Source organism: Dreissena polymorpha, chromosome 8 (assembly GCF_020536995.1).
Source record: "Dreissena polymorpha isolate Duluth1 chromosome 8, UMN_Dpol_1.0, whole genome shotgun sequence".
NCBI classification, from domain to species: domain Eukaryota; kingdom Metazoa; phylum Mollusca; class Bivalvia; order Myida; family Dreissenidae; genus Dreissena; species Dreissena polymorpha.
Genome location: NC_068362.1, coordinates 75,681,481 through 75,703,982, shown reverse-complemented (window position 1 = coordinate 75,703,982; position 22,502 = coordinate 75,681,481). Strand labels below are relative to the sequence as shown.

Genomic DNA, 22,502 nt, shown 5'->3' with positions numbered 1-22,502 from the left:
ACCCATTGACTTATTCCGTTTTCGTTTTTGATCGTTCCCGATGCATTCTGAAGCTTTCTTGAACTTGTAAGAGACGCGTTCCTGCTGTTTAACACTGATTTAATGGTAGCAATGTACCCAATTTACGCATAGCACATGCTAAAGAGTGTATGATGAACTATAGAAGAGCAAGTAATCAATGTGTGACAATTGGCTAGCTGGTGCTTGCTTCCGCTTTCTTGGATGACATTCAAAATGCGCCAGTGACATCTTTAAAACATCATTTTCCATCACCGTTCGTTTTATTTTGGGAAGGTTATTTGCTGGTTTTACATTTAGCTTTACTTTGTTTGGTGCGTAAGGAAAGTCTCCTAGCAACGGGGAAATTAATGTACACAGATGATTTTATCTGATTTAAGATTTAGATATTCATTCGCAGTTGATTTGCATTAATAGGATCTTTTGGCGAAGAAAAAAGGTTACCTGCTTGATCCTATTTCAAGTTCGGCGTTAATCAGGGTGCGTTGCTTGCTTACAAACATGGAAACTTTCTGTATTGTCGACAAGATTAACAATAATGTTTGCTCTTATGTAAGTTAGTTTTTCTTGAACAGAAGAAAGTTACACATGCATGATTACTATTTCGCGACTTGACTGCATTTCATGAGTTACATCGATAATGCACTTTGCACCACCTCGTCGTTAATATGGCACACATTAAAAGTAAGATGAGGACGGCTCCTGGACTCCCGAGTTAACATGGACAGATATGGAATTCTGCACGTTTAGAACGATTCGCATGTGGCGGTTGGTAAGAATGTATCTGAGCTTTTAGCAATGTATTAAGTGGTTCATCGGTACCATAACTGGCTAGTTTACGCAGCCGTTTCTCGTGTGCGATGATGTCGAAAGCCTTTGAGGATTCGAAAACGGCTATATCTATTTGGTTTTACTTGTCGTTGGTAGTCAGAAGATAATGAATTGTTGTTATTAATTAAGGTCCGCAGGGAAGCAGCTGTGAATCCATGGTTGAATGAAGTATCTGTTTATGTTTTAGATGGTTAAGTATGTGTTTGCATATTATATGTTTTTATAGTTTGCATGATATCGATGTTAGAGATACATGTCGATTGTCCGCTGCTTAATGCCGGTCAGCTTGAAGATTCCATTGGTCCGATAATTTCTGGAAGATATATAGAACGGGTCTATTCTGCCGCACAGTTTTTGTGGACATTGTTTAAGATACCGTCTGTGAATGCGCCCTTGTAATCGTTAAAACAAGAAAGTATATATTGCTATATGTTACAGCGACGCAATATATATAAACGATAAGCAGACACAATTGTGCAGTTCAGCAAATTTATATTTATCCTGTCACATGCCTTTAAATCAGCCCGACAACCAGGTTACTTAATATCCCAAACGATATTAGGCTAGATGACCACTTGACCTCGAATATCCGTCAGTTGCGCTCCGCGCATGCGCATGCCTTTACTATTTTCTATTAATAAAATATACTTTTTTTCTATTAAAAAAATACCAAATACATGTAAAGTACTGTTTGTTTAAATATTATTATTTAAACAGCATTTCGTCTTTGTGAATTGAATTAATAACGATTAACTCGATTTTTGTGTTGTTTAACAAGATGGAAGCTAGCCTAAGCGCTTTGCATGACGTGGCGTCACAATGTTTTTGTTCGCGCGTTGGTTTTCCCATATTTAATATTTAAACACAAAATACTCGAAAACTAGATATTTTAAAAACATTTCAACGAATGTTGTAAATGTGACAGGATAAATAGAATAATATGTTGGTGACGTGGATGGAGAATGATTATCTGGCTCGTCAGATAACCATTCTCCATCCACGTCACCAACCTATTATTCTCTATATACTTTTCATAATTTTGGTACAATATTTACATTATGAACATTCGTATTCCAGTATTCATGTCATTATGGTGACCTTGCTTTTGAAACAGACTCGAACTCTGCCAATATATTGTCAAGATATACATTCTGAACCGATTCCATGATTGTGTCATAAATGTGGCATCTTATGTGTCAAGAAGCTTGTTCCAAGAATTCACCTTGTGACCTATGTTTGGACGCAGGCGACCCAGATTTAAACTCGGCCTTGATATTGTCCAGATGAACACTGTGAGCAATTTACATCTCGAGTAGGCAAAGTATTTTTCCTCAAAGAGTGGAAACGCGCTCAGGTGAGCTCACAACGTATTTCATAAGGTAAGTAAGACAGCACTCTACACGTTTTGAAAGTTCATTGATTTTAAAACATTTTTCTGAGGTCAATATGGCATGAACCTTAAAATTAAATTGTTTAAATACCAATGTTTTATGTAGCAAATTTATCAATAATGACTCCAAATCTAAATCAAATTGGACGAATTTATTGTTCAGAACATATAAAAACAACAACACTGTTTGAAACGTTTACATAAAACATTTATTTAAACATTGAATAACCTATAAATGTGCAGTAGCATTGACTTTTGGTCATGGATAAAAAATGTATATGACAATAAGGCAAGGTCGAGATATCATGGCACATCAACAAATTCTAGTCCATGCAGCTACGGTTTAAATATTCCACACAATGGCAAGTGTGTAAATCGCGGAATGGCGTTAAGATTGGCAAATATTACAATTGACATTATTATTATGATTTATAGACACATTCGAATTCTCTTGGTACATAATTATTGGCAATTGAAAAATGGTATTTTTTTGGAAATACTCGTACATAAAACATAGTGATTACAAATTTGTTTCCGTTGATACAAAAATAAAAAATCATGATAAAATAGATAAGCAAAATAGTTAGGTTATAGTAATGCTCTATGACACATATGTGTATTGACTCTATTACAAAAAGGGTAGCTCTTTTCGAACCTATTATATAATCAATTACTTCTGCTCAAACTAATTATGTTTTGTTACAAACAACACAAAGAGCTGCATCATTGTAAGTTTATATAGAACTTGTATAGTAACATCACAGCAAACGAAATGTATTTACATATCACCCAAACAGTCTATCTAAGTAACGCATTATTAGTATTCCGTTAGCAACACCACATACTTCTATGGAACTAGATGGATTTGCAAAACTACCAAAATGGTTTAAAATAATTATTGCTCTGAGAAATTTAATTGCATCTACCAAAGTGAGTAAAAATAATTGTACTACCACTGCATGTCAAATCTAAAATACTATTCTTTTCTATAAATTAGCAAATAATATCATAATATAAAGCTGATTACCACAAACAAAATACTTAAGTTCACTTTAGCAGAATAAACAGGCATAAACAGTTCATGGATATTAATGTGCAATCGAAAATCGAAATTGAACAGAATTGGAATATAACGTAAATGAACGGAATATATGATAACACTGCGCATGCAGGTAACATGACTTATCTCATCTATACTGATATAAGTCATATGTTCCTCAGACAGGTATACATTTCTAAAATCATTAATGTTCTCCATATTTTGTAATTTAGCAGCTTACTTTTTATTACAAACAGTTAATTTGCTAAGAATGCATTAAACTGTAATGGCTAGAAAACTGGACTCAATGTAATACACAAAATTAAGTTGGTACACATGGCTTTTTTGCAAAGTTTATATCAAGTTTTAGTATTTTTCAATGGAGTAATGACATTATATGAAACGTTGGTTTCTATATGTTTGTTTGACATGTTGAGAACTTTGAGAAAACCAAATACAGGAATTATTATTATCTATTGGATAGCTCCCTTGATTTTATTTGGTATTCTAATAATCATTGAAAATAAACAGCAGCACAAACTTTTAAACCTGATTTCCCACCTTGTCATTAAATTGGATACAGCCACATAAATTAATGTAACGATACAGTTTCCCTGCAAAACAAAAACAACAGTCTTTGGCATTAAGATGGAAACTGTTATATAATGTATGACACAATGTTATAAAAAGACCTATAAATCACCTTGCAGAATATTGAGCAACAAAAACAACACCCCTTGACATGAAAGTGGAAACTGACACATAAGGCAATGACACACTGGTACAAAAAGGACTAGCAGAACATGGCACACCAGAAACAAAAAAAACTTAACATGAAAGTGGCAACTGCTACATAATGTAATGAGACACTGTTACACAAAGGATTAGCACACTGCAGAACATGACACAACATAAACAACTACCCTTGATATTAATGAGGAAAGTGCTACATATTAAAATGACACACTGTTTAACAAAGGACTATAATTATCACTCTCAAGATCATGACACAACAAAAACAAAACCTAACTAAAGAAACAAAATACATGGCAAACAAATAATGGCACAAAAAATGCAGATGTTGAACTAATCCAATCTCAACATATCTTAAAAAAAGCAATATTAATAAGCGTAAAACTGAGACTTAAAGGTTATGGTCTATATATAGAACATATGTATTAAACTGAAACTTAAGAGTTTATGGCCTATAAGAAGAAAATGTGTGTTTAACTGCAACTAAAGAGGTTATGGCTTATATATAGAACAAGTTTGTTAAACTGAAACTTAAGATGTTATGGTCTATAAAAAGAACATGCGTATTAAACTTAGACTTAAGAGGTATTGGCATATAATTAGAACACATACAGCTAAAGTTTGTTATCTTCAACATGAAAAAATGCAAATATTGCAATACATCTAAGTGAAATAATGTTTTTTTCTTTTTTCTTTCTAAGTTAAAATTAAAAAGAATGTTTTTTTAAAGTGTAGTCTTTTGCTAAATTAATATATATATATAGAGACTTGACAAAGTCTGTATTGCAAATAATTGAACAACTATTTAACAGTTTTTAACAGAGATTTAACGCTGATTTCAGTTTATGAATGTATATTGGATTGTCCTAAGTGCTTGAGTCTATTTCGTATCTATTATCATTAATTCTTCTAAAATAATTTATATTAGTTTACTTCAGATATCTTTATATCATTTCTGCCATCCAAGCAACATTAAGACGACAAAGATAAGATGTATATCAATCAAAACATTATTTCTCAAATAAATAACTACATAAATGCACATAAAAATCACACACTAGATAATTCAATTTTGTATTTAATGAAGCAATATAACAGCACTATTTTTTCAATTAAATTCCCTGAAAGAAAAGTAAACAATAGTTTATGTGAAATGAATATAATTTTTAACATGAAAATAAACTAATTATCAAAACTGGGAATTGAATGTGTTGTGAAATAAATAAATGATATGAAAAAGACATGAGCATTAAAAGAAATGTAATAAAAAGTTCTTATAAACAATATCATTAGCATATGAGATCATATACATATAACATTAAAATAAGAGGTACAAGCAAAATAACGATTTTACAAAATATCGCAAAGGAAACGGGTTGCCCACATATGGGCTGTCAGTTGTAGTGGCAGCCATTGTGTGAATACTTTTTTGTCACTGTGACCTTGACCTTTGACCTAGTGATCTGAAAATCAATAGGAGTCATCTGCTAGTCATGATCAATGTACCAATGAAGTTTCATGATCCTATGCCTAATTATTCTTGAGTTATCATCAGGAAACCATTTTACTGTTTCGAGTCACTATGAACTTGACCTTTGACCTGAAAATTAACAGGGGTCATCTGCATTCTAGAGTTATCATCCGGAAACCATTTTACTGTTTCGAGTCACTGTGAAATTGACCTTTGACCTAGTGATCTGACAATCAATAGGGGTCATCTGCCGGTCATGATCAATGTACATATGAAGTTTCATGATCCTAGGCGTAAGCATTCTTGAGTCATCATCCGGAAACCATTTTACAATTTCGCGTCACTTTGACCTTGACCTTTGACCTAGTGACCTGAAAATCGATAGGGGTCATCTGCCGGTCATGATCAATGTACCTAAAGAAGTTTCATGATTCTAGGCATAAGCATGCTCGAGTTATCATCCGGAAACCATTTTACTATTTCGAGTCACTGTGACCTTGACCTTTGACCTAGTGATCTGAAAATTAATAGGGGTCATCTGCCAGTCATGATCAATGTACCTATGAAGTTTCATGATCCTAGGCCTAACGTTCTTGAGTTATCATCCGGAAACCATCTGGTGGACGGACCGACCGACGGACGGACCGACCAACATGTGCAACACAATATACCCCCTCTTCTTCGAGGGGGGGGGGGGGGATTTATAAAAATTAATAGTTTGAACAATCAATGAAGTCACAAGCCATACACATAAAGGCTTTATTTAACTGAATTCCGTTTTTGAACTAAAAATTCAAGAACATGACTTATTTCCTGAAATAATTACATATATAACAGTTAAAACATAAAACAAATGATTGTTTTTCTATTTTTATTAGAGGCGGCTTTGTCCTTCAATATACCAATGACAATATTAAAATACTCTACTGGTCTTAAAACAAAATAAGTTGTAACAAGGTATAAGGACTACACATTGATTTATAGCACTATATGAGCATTGTCATTGTCTAATGCCACATTTGACGAGGTTAGCTTAAGACCAGCTTGCACATACAAGCAGTCTGGTCAGGACCTACCCAGTCTACTAGAAAGTCAAGTAAGTTTTCGTGGCCTTACTAGCTAACAAGGTCGATCCTGACAACACTAATCGAATTAAGAGCCTCTTCTTGAGGTGAGTTACCCCATATGACATAAGGCCAATGTTCACATCACGCAACTCATACAATATAACTAAAATATGTAAAACAACAAAACACTTAAATATAAATATAGAACATATAAACATAGTGAGGAGTATATATTTTATTCGACAAGTAACAATAATATTATGCCCGTGCCTTGAAACAACTGTAAAAAAATCATTTAATACCCCCAGGAAACTTTTATGATGAGGTTTATTTTATTACAAAAACTAGCAAAAACTGTAATTTCAAACAAAGAAAGAAAAATTGCATCCTGGAATGCACACTCGTTGCAATCGAACAAAACATTTAAACACATCCAAATCCCACATTTGTTTTGGGCAGGTAACTACTGACTGGATTTCTTCCACTTTATCTTTAAGTTCTTTCCCTTTGGTTTGTTTATCAGAAATTGCAAGCTCCGCATTGGATAACTGAGTAACAAACTCTGAAGAGAAAACCTTTTCTTCACTTAATCTACGGAATTTCATTTTTATTCCGCAGCTATTTTCACTTTTTGTCCTTTTTCTTCTAACTAAGGTTTTTGATAATAACTGCTTTTGATTGTCACCTCCATTGACAGACAAACTTGTCTTGACAACGTGACCTGTTCGATCAGATTGTGTGATTCCCTCTTCACTTCCAGCCGATTCAACCTGCACAGGGTTGGGTTGAACAGCTACAGTACTGTTGGTTGTGACACCATTATTGTTCACATCTAGCTGCAAGGAAGTGGAACGTTTGAACTTGAGGATAATATGTTTTCGTCTCTCTCTTCTTTCCACTACAATGCAAGAGTCGATGCCATTATCATCATTTTCAACACCAGATACAGCACTTTTACCATCAGCTACAGTAACTAAAGCTTCAAAATCATGTTTAGGATTATCACTGATGCTAGTTTGTTCCTCTGTACAGTCTTCAAAATTTGTATTAGCGCTCTCTGAAACACTCTGATCGCATCTGCTCTTGCTGTAATTTCTGAGTTCCACCAGCTTTTCCTTTATAGAACTGCTTATTTCGTTTTTCTGACTCATTTTTGAATCAAAAACTTTGACCTCATTTGATTGTGAAGACTGACATCTAGCATATGTGTTGAAAGGCAATACTTCAGCATCTACCCTGTCAAGTGGTATTGCATTAAAATCACATGTTTTGGGATTCTTTTTTATTAACATTTTCGGCACCTGAGGTCTCAAAACCAACTTCAGTGTTGGGCAATCAGTGTTTGTGGAACACATAATGCTGGAGGAATAGGTTACGTTCGGCACAGCTTGTCTGTCTGGAGAAGTCTTTTGTATACTTGAACATATACTGTTTTCTTTTAAAGGAGACTCTTGTGAAACGATAGATGAAGTCTCTTTGATACAGTGGTTTGGAATATGTTGTGAATACAGTGATTTTGGCTGAACATCTGAGCAGTTTCTCTTCTCTTGCAAAGTTTCAGATAATACATGGTTGCCCTGAGGAAGGCTTTCCCTGACATGATTCTGTTTAAGTAAATGGTCCATAAATTCCTCTGCTGCGAAGCAGAATCTTTTGCGAAGATATCTTGCCATCAAATGATTGGGATCAGGAGAAAACAAGGCTGAAAAGCAGGAAAAAGTATTCATGACCATTGTTCAAAATGCGGAACGCTCTTTAAAGCAATTTGTGAACAGATCAATTTAAAGTAATGGTTTATTGTAAATATGCACAAAGTATTAAAAGGTTTATTATATAAAATATTCCTGTTCACATGCATTCTTTTAATAGAATTATACAAGCTGTGATTAAGTGTAAATTTATAGCATATGTTCAAGGGTAAATAACACATAGGTGCATAGGACATAAGTATTAAGCCCATCTACAACAAGGGCTGTTTGCAAAACATGCATGCCCCCCATATGGGCTATAAGTTGTAGTAGCAGCCATTATCTGAATACGTTGTTTGTCACTGTGAACGGTAGTTGTTTCCCTTGTTTGAACCATGCTAAATCCTTAAAATGCCTATTTCCAGTCACTGTGACCTTCACCTGTGAACTTGACCTTTGACCAAGTGACCTCAAAATCAATAGGGGTCATCTGCGAGTCATGGTCAATGTTCCAATGAAGTTTCATGATCCTAGGCCTAAGCGTTCTTGAGTTATCATCTGACAACCACCTGGTGGACGGACCGACAGACCGACCGACACACCAACCGACATGAGCAAAGCAATATACCCCTTGTTATTTCTTGAAAGTTGACCCAGCATTTGTAAAACTATTGCAAGACATATACATTTCCAGAAAGGAAATTCGTTTCTGCGTTGAATAAGACCGAGATCGTGAAAATCGCTGCACAATTGATGAAGATATGGCTGTTCAAAGCGATGCACCACGTTTTGGGGTGATTTTGAGTTGCATACCTTGTTATATATATATATATATTTGATAGTGAATATTTTTTTTCATAAAATTTAATTTTTTGTTTAAATATGATTATTTATCATTCAAAATGATGTTTTCACTAATTAATATCATAGCCACACGCTAACCACCTGTGTTACAGGCAATCACATTTTCAATTTTTTATCTAAATACTAAAGAATGTTGAAGAATATGCTCCAAAGACCTGTACAATATAAAGAAGTGAAACTCCAGCTGCTGGAGCAGTATTGAATTTTCATTAAAAACAATTAGTTGGTCCTTTATTTAAGGCAAGTGACCGATTGCCCAAACAGTACAAAACAGCACAATACAGCACAATACAAACCAACATAAACACAAAATATGAATAAAGCTGGGGTCACCGCCTTGGAACGGTCAATGCAAAGCATTGGGGGTTTAAACCTGGTTATAGAGCGCTCAACCTCACACTTGGCCCAGCAATATTCATAATACATTTAAGTGTAAATAAAATTTAACGTCATAGCATTGTAACTCAAATTAAACAATAATAAAAGGGAATTAAAACGCATTCAATTTAATTACTATTTAATTACTCAATTGCATTGAAGATACAAGAGTAACAGAATTACAACTTTTTGACGAACGATCAAAAAAAACTATTAACAATTGTCAACTACATTCCTTCTTTATAGAAAAGATTTGAGAATATAGAATCATATAGTTAATATCTCAGATAATCATCGCGCAAATACAGGAAGAAGCAGCAATAATGGGTGTAAAAATTCCATATTACATAGCTTGGTTGTTTATGTGACTGCTAAACAAATTAAAAATAATTAAATCAAACAAGAAACGCCTATCAGAGAGAAAATATAAAGTATTATGCTGACTGACTGACTAACAAAAAAAAATTCAAAAGAGTCCAATCTCCAATCTTCATAGGAGTATAAATATTCATAAATATTAACTAGTATAAAATTACAATTTAGAATTTTCTGTCAAACAAAATCAAATTACATGTCATGGTATGGTATATTAAATACTGTAATTGTTTGTCTTACAATTCTTACCTGGAAACACCTGTTCTGCCCCAGGAACAAATCCCTCTACCTTGCTCTTAATATTGCCTTCCAATGTCAAATTACATGAGAATTTCACAAACTTCCTTATATTTTCTTCCATTTCTTTCTTTTGTGTCAACCCATGTTGACTTGACACAACCTGCCTTGGGTACTCTTCAGCCTTAACTTGGGGCTCCATGTCTTCCTTTTTTGTAACATGTATTTGCCCAGGCATGTTTGTCCTACCATTTTCAGCCTCAGAAACATCTATAGACCGTTCAGATATTACGCTGTTCTCACATTTGGAATTTTCTTTTGTCAGTTCTGTGTTTAAAAGTTTGCAACCATTTAGATGTTGCTTAGTTGTCATTTTGCTTTTCTTTTGAATATTTTCTTTCAAACCACCATTCCTCATCACTCTTTTCTTTATATTTGATGAAGATTGAATAATGCCATTTTTCATTTTAATTTCATGTCTACAATCAGAATTCATCTGAGGTTTATCAACAATTGGTCCAACATGGTCATTTACCTCCTTGACATGACCAGAATAAAGATTATTATAAGGCACAGCATTCAAGGAATCACCCTTTTCATGTGGCATATCTATCTTTGTTTCTTTACACAATTCATCATTCCAACCATCTCCTGAGTTGTTCATGTTTAAACTTAAATCGTCTTTGTTGTCTGTAGAAACAGAGCCCCCTTCTAATTGATCTTTGTCAACATCAATGTGTACACTCTTTCCATTCTGATATGTTCTGTCAGCTTCCATTGCTGCAGAGTTGACAATTTCAACTAAGTGTTCATCAGTCAGCATGTCATATTTGTAAAAGCATCCTTGATCATCATCCATGTTCAAGTATATCGGTTCCTGAAACTCTGCTGCTCTCCAGTCATAGCTGTCAAACGCCTCTGCGATTTTTTCTAAATGATTTGCTGCCATCTTTGTTTCAAGTTCAGGATCAAAGACTGGATCTTTGCGATCTGATCTCTCTTTTTCTTTCAATGATTTGCCTTCAAAATCAATTTCTTCCATCTTGCATTGCTTGGAATTTGTCAACACAACCTTATTGGTCTTCATTCTGTTTTTAAATACTGTGATGTCTTTAACAATGTAATCTCCAACAGCAAGAACAATTTCTGCAATTGAATCCCTCTGTTTCTTGTGACTTTTTGCTTTATTGATTACATAATTAAGATTTGATTTGCTCTGTTTAATTCTTTGCTTGTATCCTGTTTCTATGGTATTCTGTAGCATTTTAAGACGTGTTCTAAACGCTTTCCTTCCCATGTCAAACTCTGATTCATACTCATTCTCTGCTTTAGCATTGTAGTCCACATTTTCTTTTTCATTAACAGTGCTATCACCTACATCTTTGATTTCACTTGTCTTTTTGGCATTACTCTGAAGACAGTCATTACTTCCTCCACTCAAAGAAAAGGACCCTGATGCACCAGAATTTTTAATAGTTAAACCACAACTTGAGCACATAGAATTTTCCTGTAATTTATTTTCACACAGATTACCATATGCAAGTGTCTGTATCACATTATCATAAAGTTCATCTGCGATGGCAGAACAAATATACTGCAAATCTGATGTACTTATTAAATATCCACTTTCAACTGTGTCATCAAAAGAACATTTCTGTTTCAAAAAATCTATTTCATTTTTACCCATTCGTTGGAATATCAAACTAAAGCAGCTACTTATGGCAACTTGAGTAAATAGCTCCTGAACATCAGCTTCAAGAATTCTGTTCAACAGAGCCATTGGAACATACCAGCTCCCTCCTTTCTCATATCCATAAATCTGCAGGCTACCGATGTTCAAGAGTTTGGCTGATGGAATATAGAAGAGCTCTCCATCGATTTGGAACACTTGGTTGGCTGGTATTGCTTTCCGGTTGCTCGGAGGACATTCACAATGTACCAGTGACATCTTCAAGCCATCATCCTCTATCACTGTCAGTTCTCTTGATTTTGGGGAAATGCACACAGGTTCAATGACATTCAGATATACCAGTTCCTCTGTTGTTGCATTGAAAGAATCATCATGCGACGGGCAAATGCATAAGGGTTCTACATCATCCGTTTTGAGCTCTACATTTTCATAAGCATGTGCGTAAGTTAATTCTTCTGAAAAAGAAGAAAAGCTTGCATTTTTGTTTTTAGGTTTGACTTGTTTGGTCAAGTCAGATGGATTATGCACAGGGGAATGACACATATGTACAATATCTGTTTTAATGTCTGAATATATTTCAGCACTTTTATTAATTGATCTTTCTTGTGTTAAAGAAAGGCACAAAGGTTTGAGCTCTATTCCAATGTCTGGACATATTTCAGCTACTGAATTATTTACTTTGTCTTGCAAAAGAGAAAGACAAACAGGAACATTTTCTGTATTTACACTTTGACAAACATGTAATTCAGTTTCTGTGTTAGGCAGTTTTTCTTGCATGGAAGAGCAAACATGTGTGATTTCCATATTGAGATCTGATTGCGATGCATCAGGTAAATCAATGAATCCTTCATGCACCCCCTCAACAAAAGCTTGTATTGGAGGTAGTGGTATGCTGTTCTTGTTTTGCGTAGCAAACACTTTATCAACATCCGAGCTATCATTTTCATTCAGTTGGTCTGCATGTTCGAACAGCTTTTCCCTCTGTGAATGCAGCAAATTGAATGGCAAAGTGCAGGAGCTATATTCACCAGATGTTGGTTCTCCCATAATGTCACTGATATCCATGACAACCTCGATTCTACGTCCACCCTGGTAATGTGTCAGATCTGGATGTTTCAGAAATAGACACATCATGATCTTCTGGGTCTGCACTGTAATCAGAGAGTGAAAGACACTGCTTAAGTTGGTTGTCTTGGATAAGGCCCTTTTTGAAAAAGGAGCTACATTCACCAGATGTTGGTTCTCCCATAATGTCACGGATATCCATGACAACCTTGATTCTACGTCCACCCGGTAATGTGTCAGATCTGGATGTTTCAGAAATAGACACATCATGATCTTCTGGGTCTGCACTGTAATCAGAGAGTGAAAGACACTGCTTAAATTGTTTGTCTTGGATAAAGCCCTTTTTGAAAAAAAAATCTACTTTTTTGACAGAATTCTAAAAATTGTATACCTAGATAAACAGTCGTAACCCAATACAAAAAATGGTCAAGGGAGATACAGAATTATTATGTGTATCGCAATAATTCATAGAATCTAATCTTTCACATATTGAAGTATTTTGTGTGCAACATAACATAATCTTGCTACATAAGTGTCATGATACATCTCTTGCATGGTTTGTTAAAATACTAAATGTGATCATTTTAAAACAAGAAATACGTGTATGTGCAAAAATACAGACAATTAATTTTCTATAGTTATAAATGTGATTAATGTTGGATGACAGCTTATTATAAAACCACAAAATCAGGGGTCTCGCTAGTGGGCGAAGTGGGCGATTTGCTCGCCAAGGGAATATTTATGTCGCTAATTAATTTCATGAAGGCGACATAACTTCTCCACCTTTTAATTATTTGTTTGTGCCACACATTGACCATTAAAATCAACTTGATGTGGAGAATTGGAAACAGGAGAATTCTCAGCCAGAAGTTGCCCTATTTACAGGTCATGCAAAGTTGAACATTCAAATGCACAGGCGGGAGCTATTAGAGTTCTTAAAATTGTTCATAGGTGAAGCCTTGATTAATTGCCTTGTGCTGGCTACCAGTAACTATACTTCAGCAAAGCTAAATGGCCCATTATAACAATACAAAGGAATGATCAAATGGAAAGAGTTAACTAGCACTGGCAATAAATATAGGGCTCACTCACAGGTAAGATTTGGAATCTGTGCTGTAAAATGAGATTTTAAATGAATTTTTATTCAAAAAAAATTGTAGCACAATATAACATACATGTAAAATGAAGACCTATGACGCAACTGTACAGAAGTGACATCTCCTGAAACTTTCAGCTAAGCTTGACTCCAGGATGCAAAAGTACTACCATTTCTCCCTGAAAAGTTGCCACTTCTCCCTATTTTGGTCTTTGAGAGAAGTGACTTCTCCCTAAATTTTGAACCTAGCTAGACCCCTGAAAATAGGCATAAATTAATTAGCTTTTTATTTTTCACTCCGTTGACAATTAGCTAATTACATTTTACAGATAATTATATCTACTTAACATTCTAATGTCAATCCCAGCTAGGACATCAGCCTTGTTCTAGATTTATTTCATAAGGAGAGACAGCTCCCACAGAACATTATATCAGTTATGTGAAAAGGGTCTCTTACGTTACATGCGAAGCTATTACTAATTGATTAATTTAGTCATTAAAATGCATGTCTTTGTAATTAACATGCATGTATTTAACTTTTTATTTGACAACTGATATCTAAACCAAAATATGTTGCAACAATTTCAGATCTATATTTAATGTTGTTTGTTGTTGTTGATTTTTCACTCGTGTATTTATGTACCTTCACCTCATGAAATTAACTAATAGTATTAAATGTGTTGTTACAAAAATTGTGTCCCATATGTTTAATCCATTTGGCAAACAGCAGTGGGTAAAGATACATGTACAGATAGAGTGTCTGTGGTTATCGGCTAAATATATGTTGCAAAAACTATAGTAAAAAACTTCATAAAACTGCTTTTGTATGCTTAAAATGACCTTGAAATACCTTGTTGTTCAAACTGTTGTGTTTCCTAAAAATAAGTTCAAGTAAACATCTATCTTAATTTTGATGACAAAAATCTCTGCCAGCTCAAAAACTAGACCTTGTGGTAACAAAACCTAGACAAGCCAACACCAATGTGGTGTCTATGCTTATATATATTATGTAATATTCTTGACATTTTCTTCTGTGCTTATAACACTAGTGATAGCGTTTTATTTTAATTGTTAATTATTAGTTTTTACATAAAATTAGCTATCGATTAAAGGTGTTTCAGTAAGTTTAACACCATCTCAGACCCTTACCAGGTACAGATATCCTCAATATAACTAAGGATAACAGAAGTACAAGTTAAAAAAGAACACTTCTACAATGGTATTTACTAATAATATTTACAAAAATATCAGACACAAAACTATCAGACTGTAACTTGAATTTCAGTAAGTAACACTTTCCAGTTTCCAATGCCAAGTGGGTACTGAAATACCCCATCTTATTACTGGTGTACCAGGATGTTCACTAGGCAAAAATTCCATGGGTCATTGAAGCTTTGCTAGTAAGACTCTGCCATTTTGATGTGTATTGTTTACAGAGCTTTAACAAGTTTCCACCTCTTACTTTCGCCAAATTCAACAAGAGCTGTGTTTGTGAAACACAATGCCCCCTACTGCGCTATGAAGCCATATATTTGACCTTTGACCTTGAAGGATGACCTTGACCTTGACACCACTCAAAATGTGCAGCTCCATGAGATACACATGCATGCCAAATATCAAGTTGCTATCTTCAATATTGCAAAAGTTATGACCAAGGTTAAATTTTGGGACAGACACACACAATGACAGACAGGCCAAAAACAATTATACCCCCGATCATTCCATCCAGGGGCATAAAAAGTTGTCGCCACACTGGGGCTACATGTGGCAATGAAGATCATGTTATTATAATACAAACAAAAACTGAGCATTTTACAGTATGTTTAATAAATTGATATAATAGCAGTATTATTAATAATAACAACACATTTAACAAGTTCATTTAATAATAGCACAATAAATAAGTTGCAAGTCTGGTTGATTGACATATTCTTAGCAACCTGCATATGTTGCCACAGTTTGGGTGCTTCAGCAGCTTTCTAGTAATCTGAAAGTACAAAAATGGTATAATATTAAAGGGGCCTTTTTCTGTTTTGGTAAGTTGACAAAATTGAAAAAAGTTGTTTCATATTCGCAAATTTCTGTTTTAGTTATGATATTTGTGAGGAAACCTTAATACTGCACATTTACCATTCTCTAAAATAGCCTTTATATGCATCTTTTGACAATTTAAAAACCTGAAAATTATAAAGTGTTGCAACGAGAAACGAATGAATAATTTGGAGAGTTCTGTTGTTGTCGTTATATTTTGTGAAACTTTGAGAATCGCTTATATGAAGTATAAAAAACATCTTTCATTGATGAGGAAGGATGGCTGAGTGGTCTAATGCGTAGACTTTTTACCCCAGGACTCCAGGGGTCAGTGGTTCGAGTCCTGCTGAGGGTTACCTTTTTTTCTTTCTTTTAATTTTATTCTTGATTTTTTACTGGAGCTTATTAGATCCAATGTTTACATTTATCAATATAACGCATTAAATAAAAAAACTTCAAAACATGCCAAAATCTGTGAAAAAGCCCCTTTAATATAATACCAATAGTAATCACTTGATTTGTTTCTAATAATAATCAATTGATTTGTAGCATATAAATAGTGTAAATGTGTCCTCGCATATGACCTACTAGATAGAGCCCATAAAACAACACAGTCAAATAAAATAAGCATTTGTATACATCAAATGTCAAATTAATTTTCATGTTCTTAACCATGTTCTCCTTTTTTAACTCTTTCAGTGCTGGAACCGAATTTTGAAGGCCTTTTCAAACAGTTTGGATCCAGATGAGACGCCACAGAACGTTGTGTCTCATCAGGATCCAAACTGTTTGCTATTCTGAAAAAATGCTAATTTTAGAAATTCAGCAGGCGACATTTAGCAGACAACAAATTTCCCAGCATGCAAAGGGTTAAAACAGTACATCCTATAGTGAATGAATTGACTAGTCTTGAGGATATATAGAGTTCACACAGCATAGATTTTGTGTTGGAAATTATATTGAAGGAAAAGAAATTCTGCATAACAACTGTCTTCTTTTGTTAGCTGGTGAATGTATAGTGGTTTGCATTTTTGAAGGAGTCTAAACATTATCAGAATCTAAAGTTCACTTTCTTCAAGGCGTTATACACTCTGAACTTGCCATTTTGACGAATGAAACAGAGATCATGGCACGTTTATAGAGAAGCAAAAAAGCCAATATATGTAAAATGTTTAATTATTTCCTATAATTATACCAATTTTGCTAAAAAAAATATATACTTACTTTTTTTTGTTATGGTTGTCAACATAACAGTCTTGAATCTGCTTCATACACTGTGACAAACACTTCACATTTAAGCGCAAAGTCGGAATATTTCAATGTTGCCTTATCACTGAATCAATAAAACTGACTGCAATCAATTACATAACGACTGCCATAAAGTGGCTGGTAAACAGTGCGTCTTATGTCATTTTAAGGAAATACTAAGCAGAAAAGTGGGGATTTTCGAAAAATCCCCATTTGGGGAAATTTGTTGCCAAATTTTTTATTTAGTCGCCATGGCGATCAACAGCAGGAACCCTGGTTTAAATATATTTTACTGAAAGTTTTGTTATGATATTTATTATGGTTAAAGTGAGATTATACGATTTTTGTATATGTCTTAAATTGTAATTAATTGATAAAATATGTTACAATAACACAAAATAGGCAAGAAAAACTATACATTGAAGACGAATTTCATAAAATGCAGCAAAGACAAATAAGCGCCTCGAGCCGATTGTGATTGTGACGAAGATATTTCATACATATTTTCCTACAATAACCGAAGCATTCGTCTTTTTAGTTTGTGTGTTGTATGAATAGAAATTGTTGCAGGAATTTGAAATGAATCGTTAAACTAAATTTAGATTCACATCATACATGCATGATTTACATGCTGGCGAATTCGACTGTACAGACATTTTCGATTTTAGAATTAAATATCTGGCTTATTTCACATTTTTCGACACATATTCTTTTTAAAAAAAAATTAATTTATATTGACATCAAATATGTTTAATAAGTTTTTTACACATTTTAATGAAGTATGAATAATATTCGTGGAACTTGAATGTATTGCTTTCATATTATTACTAAATTTAAAAGTGCACATTTAAATGTAAAAATCACAAATAAATCAGGCCTCGACACTAACGGTGTCCCGGGAACCCGAGGACGCCAGATTTTGGCGAGGGTCACCAGTTCTTTCAAGCTGGTTGATCCTCCGGGACCCCTAAATTTATAGAACCACTTTGTATTGATTGACCATTTAAATACAGACTGGTTTTCTATATTTTTCTCTTTGTTTCAATGAAAGTGTTCGCACTTTGAACAAAAAACGAAAACCGGTCTGCACCAGAGCATGAGACATCGCTTGACCTTATTGTTATTGAAGCACACATGGCAGCTGGCCAATCAGCATTGAGTTTGCTCACACATAATATTGGGTCATTCATGCGCAGACACTCTATACTTGGAATACACAGTTGATATTGTCGTCCGCCAACAATATAGCGGCCGACGGCAAACGTTGTATTTAAAGAGAACCAAATGAAACTTAAACGTAACAGTAAATAAATTATTTCAAACTGATCACTGTACACCTTTCTGGGACTATTGATCTGAATTAAAGGATGATAATTAAATAATTAGTTCTATGTCGATGATGTTACACCTTTCTGCCGATTATCGTTTGAAATTAAAAGGTGATATTTAAGTTGTTTTTTTACCCACAAAATATGCTATTGTAAAGCAATTTGTCAACCAAATTGTATATTTGCTAGGTTACTGGTTTTCATTTTCTGCAGTCAAACGATATACAGAGCTCCAGATAAGGTTTTGTGAAATTCTTAAATTACTACTAGCTTTTCAAAAAGAATTCTTAATTCTGAAATTTTATTCTTAAAGTTACTACTAAGTTTTGGAAAATAATTCTTATTTTTTCTAAATGACCTAAACATAAATAATAATGGTTATTTTCATGCAAAAAAAAATCAAAATAAACATACTAGCTACTTTATTTATACGAGTTCAACAGTGTCTTTTCAGTATTATACAATTTTATTTTTCAAATACCTTCATATGCCCAAACTGTGCTTAGATTGCATGCCTTAGATGAATTTTTACATATTTCACAATTAAAACTGGTCTCCCCTTCAATCTTTTCAACGATTAGCCACGGAACTTGTCCCTTCCACTTGTTCAATGTTTTTGTGTGTTTAAGTTTGGACCCGTCGTGTCGCGTTTTTGTTTAGCTTTTTCGACTGTGTCGGCAACTGAACATACAACATCGTATAAGATCTTTTCTATAATGTCTCTCTAAACATTTAACTTCGGCTCACTTTGCATACAATATGTTAAAAGCGTGTTTTTGGACGTTTTGCAGTTTTTTAGGACGCTCTCTTGGCGCCGCCATTGTTTTATGACAGATAGACTGTATACGCCCCCCTTATATTGGAAAAAAATGCACTTTGTTAAACAAACCCAATAACCATTCTATATAAGCACCGCAACGATCTTTAATACGCGAAAAGAACTCAATAAAAATCGATACGAACCGATGTAAAAATAATATTCGTAACTTGATTTTGTAATTCTTAATGGTACGACAAGATTTTAAAATAAATTCGTAACGGACTTGAAAATAATTCGTAATTACGAAAATACGACCCTTATCTGGAGCTCTGGATATACATTATTTTTCGTCGATTATAATTTATTTTCGAAGTTCTTTGTAGAAGAAATAGAAGGACTGTGTGGTTTATAATATTTCGAATGGTATTCACTGCTGAAGATGATAATGCTGAAGATGATTATGACCAAAATGACCATGATGTTGATGAAAGACATGATATCCAAAGTTTACAAAACAAGGCTTATAAGCTATTAACCCTTAAAGCGCTGGAGCTGAATTTTAAAGGCCTTTGCAAACAGTTTGGATCCAGATGAGACGCCACAGAACGTGGCGTCTCATCTGGATCCAAACTGTTTGCTATTCTGATAGTATTCTTTGAAAAAAATTCGAAGAAAATGCTAATTTTAGAAATTCTGCAGACAACATTTTAGCAGACGACAAATTACCCAGCATGCAAAGGGTTAATGGGTCTACTTTAAATGGCAACTGAATTGAATATTGGAAATAAAAATGTGTACTAGTATGTTTCTTGTTCTTCTTTGCCCTTACGCTGTGCGTTGAAACAGGAGGGGACCCTAGTTTGGGTGAGGGTCACCAAAAGTTGAAAGTAGGGTTCCCTCTGGGAACCCTGTCAAAAAAGTTAGTGTCAAGACCTGTAAATAGTTCAGATTCAAATTGAATGACACTGAAACCTTCAATTAAACAATTATCAGTGGAAAAAAATAAATATCCATAAAAGTCATCCAACAAAAAGTTGCATGGATATGTTTTCACATAGTCCATCCGTTTGTCACATAAATTTCAGGGCTAGACCTCAGAAACATTACAAGATTTCAACATGAAATTTCACAGGTGTATAGATATCATACATGCCAGACGTCCTGATCTTGTCGTAATGTTGCCGACTTAAAGTGTCGCTATTTGTTAGGTTGCAGTACACCAATCTTTTGCACATTGTTATATTTAATGTAACCTAAGTGTATAACAATGTCAAACATTTACACTGTTAAAAATTATAATATAAAAATGTCAGCACGAAAAGTGTGTAGAAACATCTTCGTGTTTTATCAGGTTACATGCATCAGAAGGCTGCCATTCAGGTAAATTTAATGTGTTTTTGACGATTAATTACATGTATTTCTTTTCTTAATTGGTAATGAATGAAGTCTGTTTAGTGATGAGAATGAAATCTGTGAGCAGAAATGCGATTGTGTTTATGATGTTTATGAAGGGGTGCATATGTACTCCCAGAGCTGCCATAGCAAAAATTATCAAAAGCTTTTGATAACATTTATATATGCACTATTGCATAGTGCACTTGTGTGTTTACTTCCTGAAAATGGAGAATGTTTTTGTTCATGAAATTGTTTAACACATTTTTCATCCACAGGTTCTTCATTAAAAAAATTGTTGGTCCTTATATATATATATATAATAAGAGTAAAGGTATCCAACGATGTTTTCACAGGTGTATTGAATAACACAATCCAACAGCATGAAAGTTTAAGATCAAACAATACACACATATGTCATTGTGGTTGCCAGCAGGAGCGTTCATTTATGATAAAACACCTTTTATTTGATGAAAATCCACCAAGTATGTCCAAAACAGCTAAAAGTTTCAAAAATATGACCCCAAAATCGAAGTGTGTAATTCCCGACGTCCATATGGTCAGTAATAACGGAAGGCGATTTTCGGTCAATTTTTCACAATTAAACAAGAGATTTGCTATAAACTCCACGTACGTTTTTCATTTACTAAGTTTGCCTTCGAACTACATCGTACGTTAGTCCCAGTTGAATGGTAAAAAGATGGAAATTCAGAAGAAACAACACATTTAGCGTACTTTCACGACCATGATTTTGAGGCAGAAATCGGTGTTACGGAAAGAAGACCTTTCCATTGGTTGAAAATAAATTTGGTAAACTTGTTCTATAATTTACGACTCATTCAACCAATTGACAACAAGATAAAATTTACCGCTTTCCATCAATATAATGGCTACTGTTTGAACATTTAATATAATATTTGGTGTATTTTCTACTTTTTCTGAGTATTTTCGTTGTGCCATTACTAATGAATGACGTAGTTCGAAGGCAAACTTCGAAGGCAAACTTAGTTAACAAAAAACATATGTGGAGTTTGTAGCAAATTTCTTGTTTTATTGTGAAATATCGACCGAATATCGCCTTCATTCATTACTGACAGCTGGACGTCGGGAATTACACACTTCGATTTTGGGGTCATATTTGTGAAACTTTTAGCTGTTTTGGACATACTTGGTGGATTTTCATCAAATAAAAGGTGTTTTATCATAGATGGACGCTTCCTGCTGGCAACCACAACGAAATGTGTGCATTGTTTGATCTTTCATGATGTTGCATTGTGTTATTCAATACATCTGTGAAAACATCGTTGGATACCTTAACTCTTATTATATATAAAAGGACCAAACAATTTTTTTTCAATTACCTGACATGTGTTTTTCATCAATATTTGCCAGAAGTTATTAGTTTTTGTAAGTAATATACCAATTACTGACTACAGTAAAGGTGGCATGATTGATCGTTAGAACCTGAACAATTCTGGTATGCATGATAGATATCAATGAGGAGAAGATCCATGCACAGATCCACTACTCCCAAAACCCGGAAGCTAGGAATTTGAATGTTCCAACATTACAAATCAGTACACTATTTAGCACTTGGTTTTTCGCTATTGTAAACAGTTTGTTTCAGCAAACTAAAATAATTATATCATAAACCAAAAAGTATATTACCTGTTAGGACAATGCATGGCACATGACATCAACGCACATTGTCAGGTGATTAATCTTGATAAGAAAGTGTTTTGTTTATGCATGCAACGGCGGCCATTGTTTCTACAGATCCT

At 34.1% G+C, this 22,502-nt stretch overlaps 1 protein-coding gene across 3 annotated transcripts; it reads right to left on the bottom strand.

Annotated features, from left to right (window-relative positions):
- Positions 1–2,376: 2,376 nt before the first annotated feature.
- LOC127841629 (uncharacterized) lies at positions 2,377–22,502 on the bottom strand. 3 transcript variants are annotated; one of them, XM_052370607.1, is made up of 4 exons: positions 22,390–22,502; positions 13,075–13,153; positions 10,124–12,872; positions 2,377–8,271 (listed from the first exon to the last, which is right to left on the bottom strand). In XM_052370607.1, exons 1-4 carry the CDS (start codon positions 22,416–22,418, stop codon positions 6,932–6,934), a joined length of 4,197 nt encoding a protein of 1,398 aa, XP_052226567.1. In that variant the 5' UTR covers positions 22,419–22,502; the 3' UTR covers positions 2,377–6,931. The 3 variants fall into 3 exon arrangements, with proteins under 3 accessions (XP_052226567.1, XP_052226566.1, XP_052226568.1); XM_052370606.1 differs by having other exon boundaries at positions 10,124–13,153; XM_052370608.1 differs by lacking the exon at positions 13,075–13,153 and having other exon boundaries at positions 10,124–12,952; positions 22,390–22,491.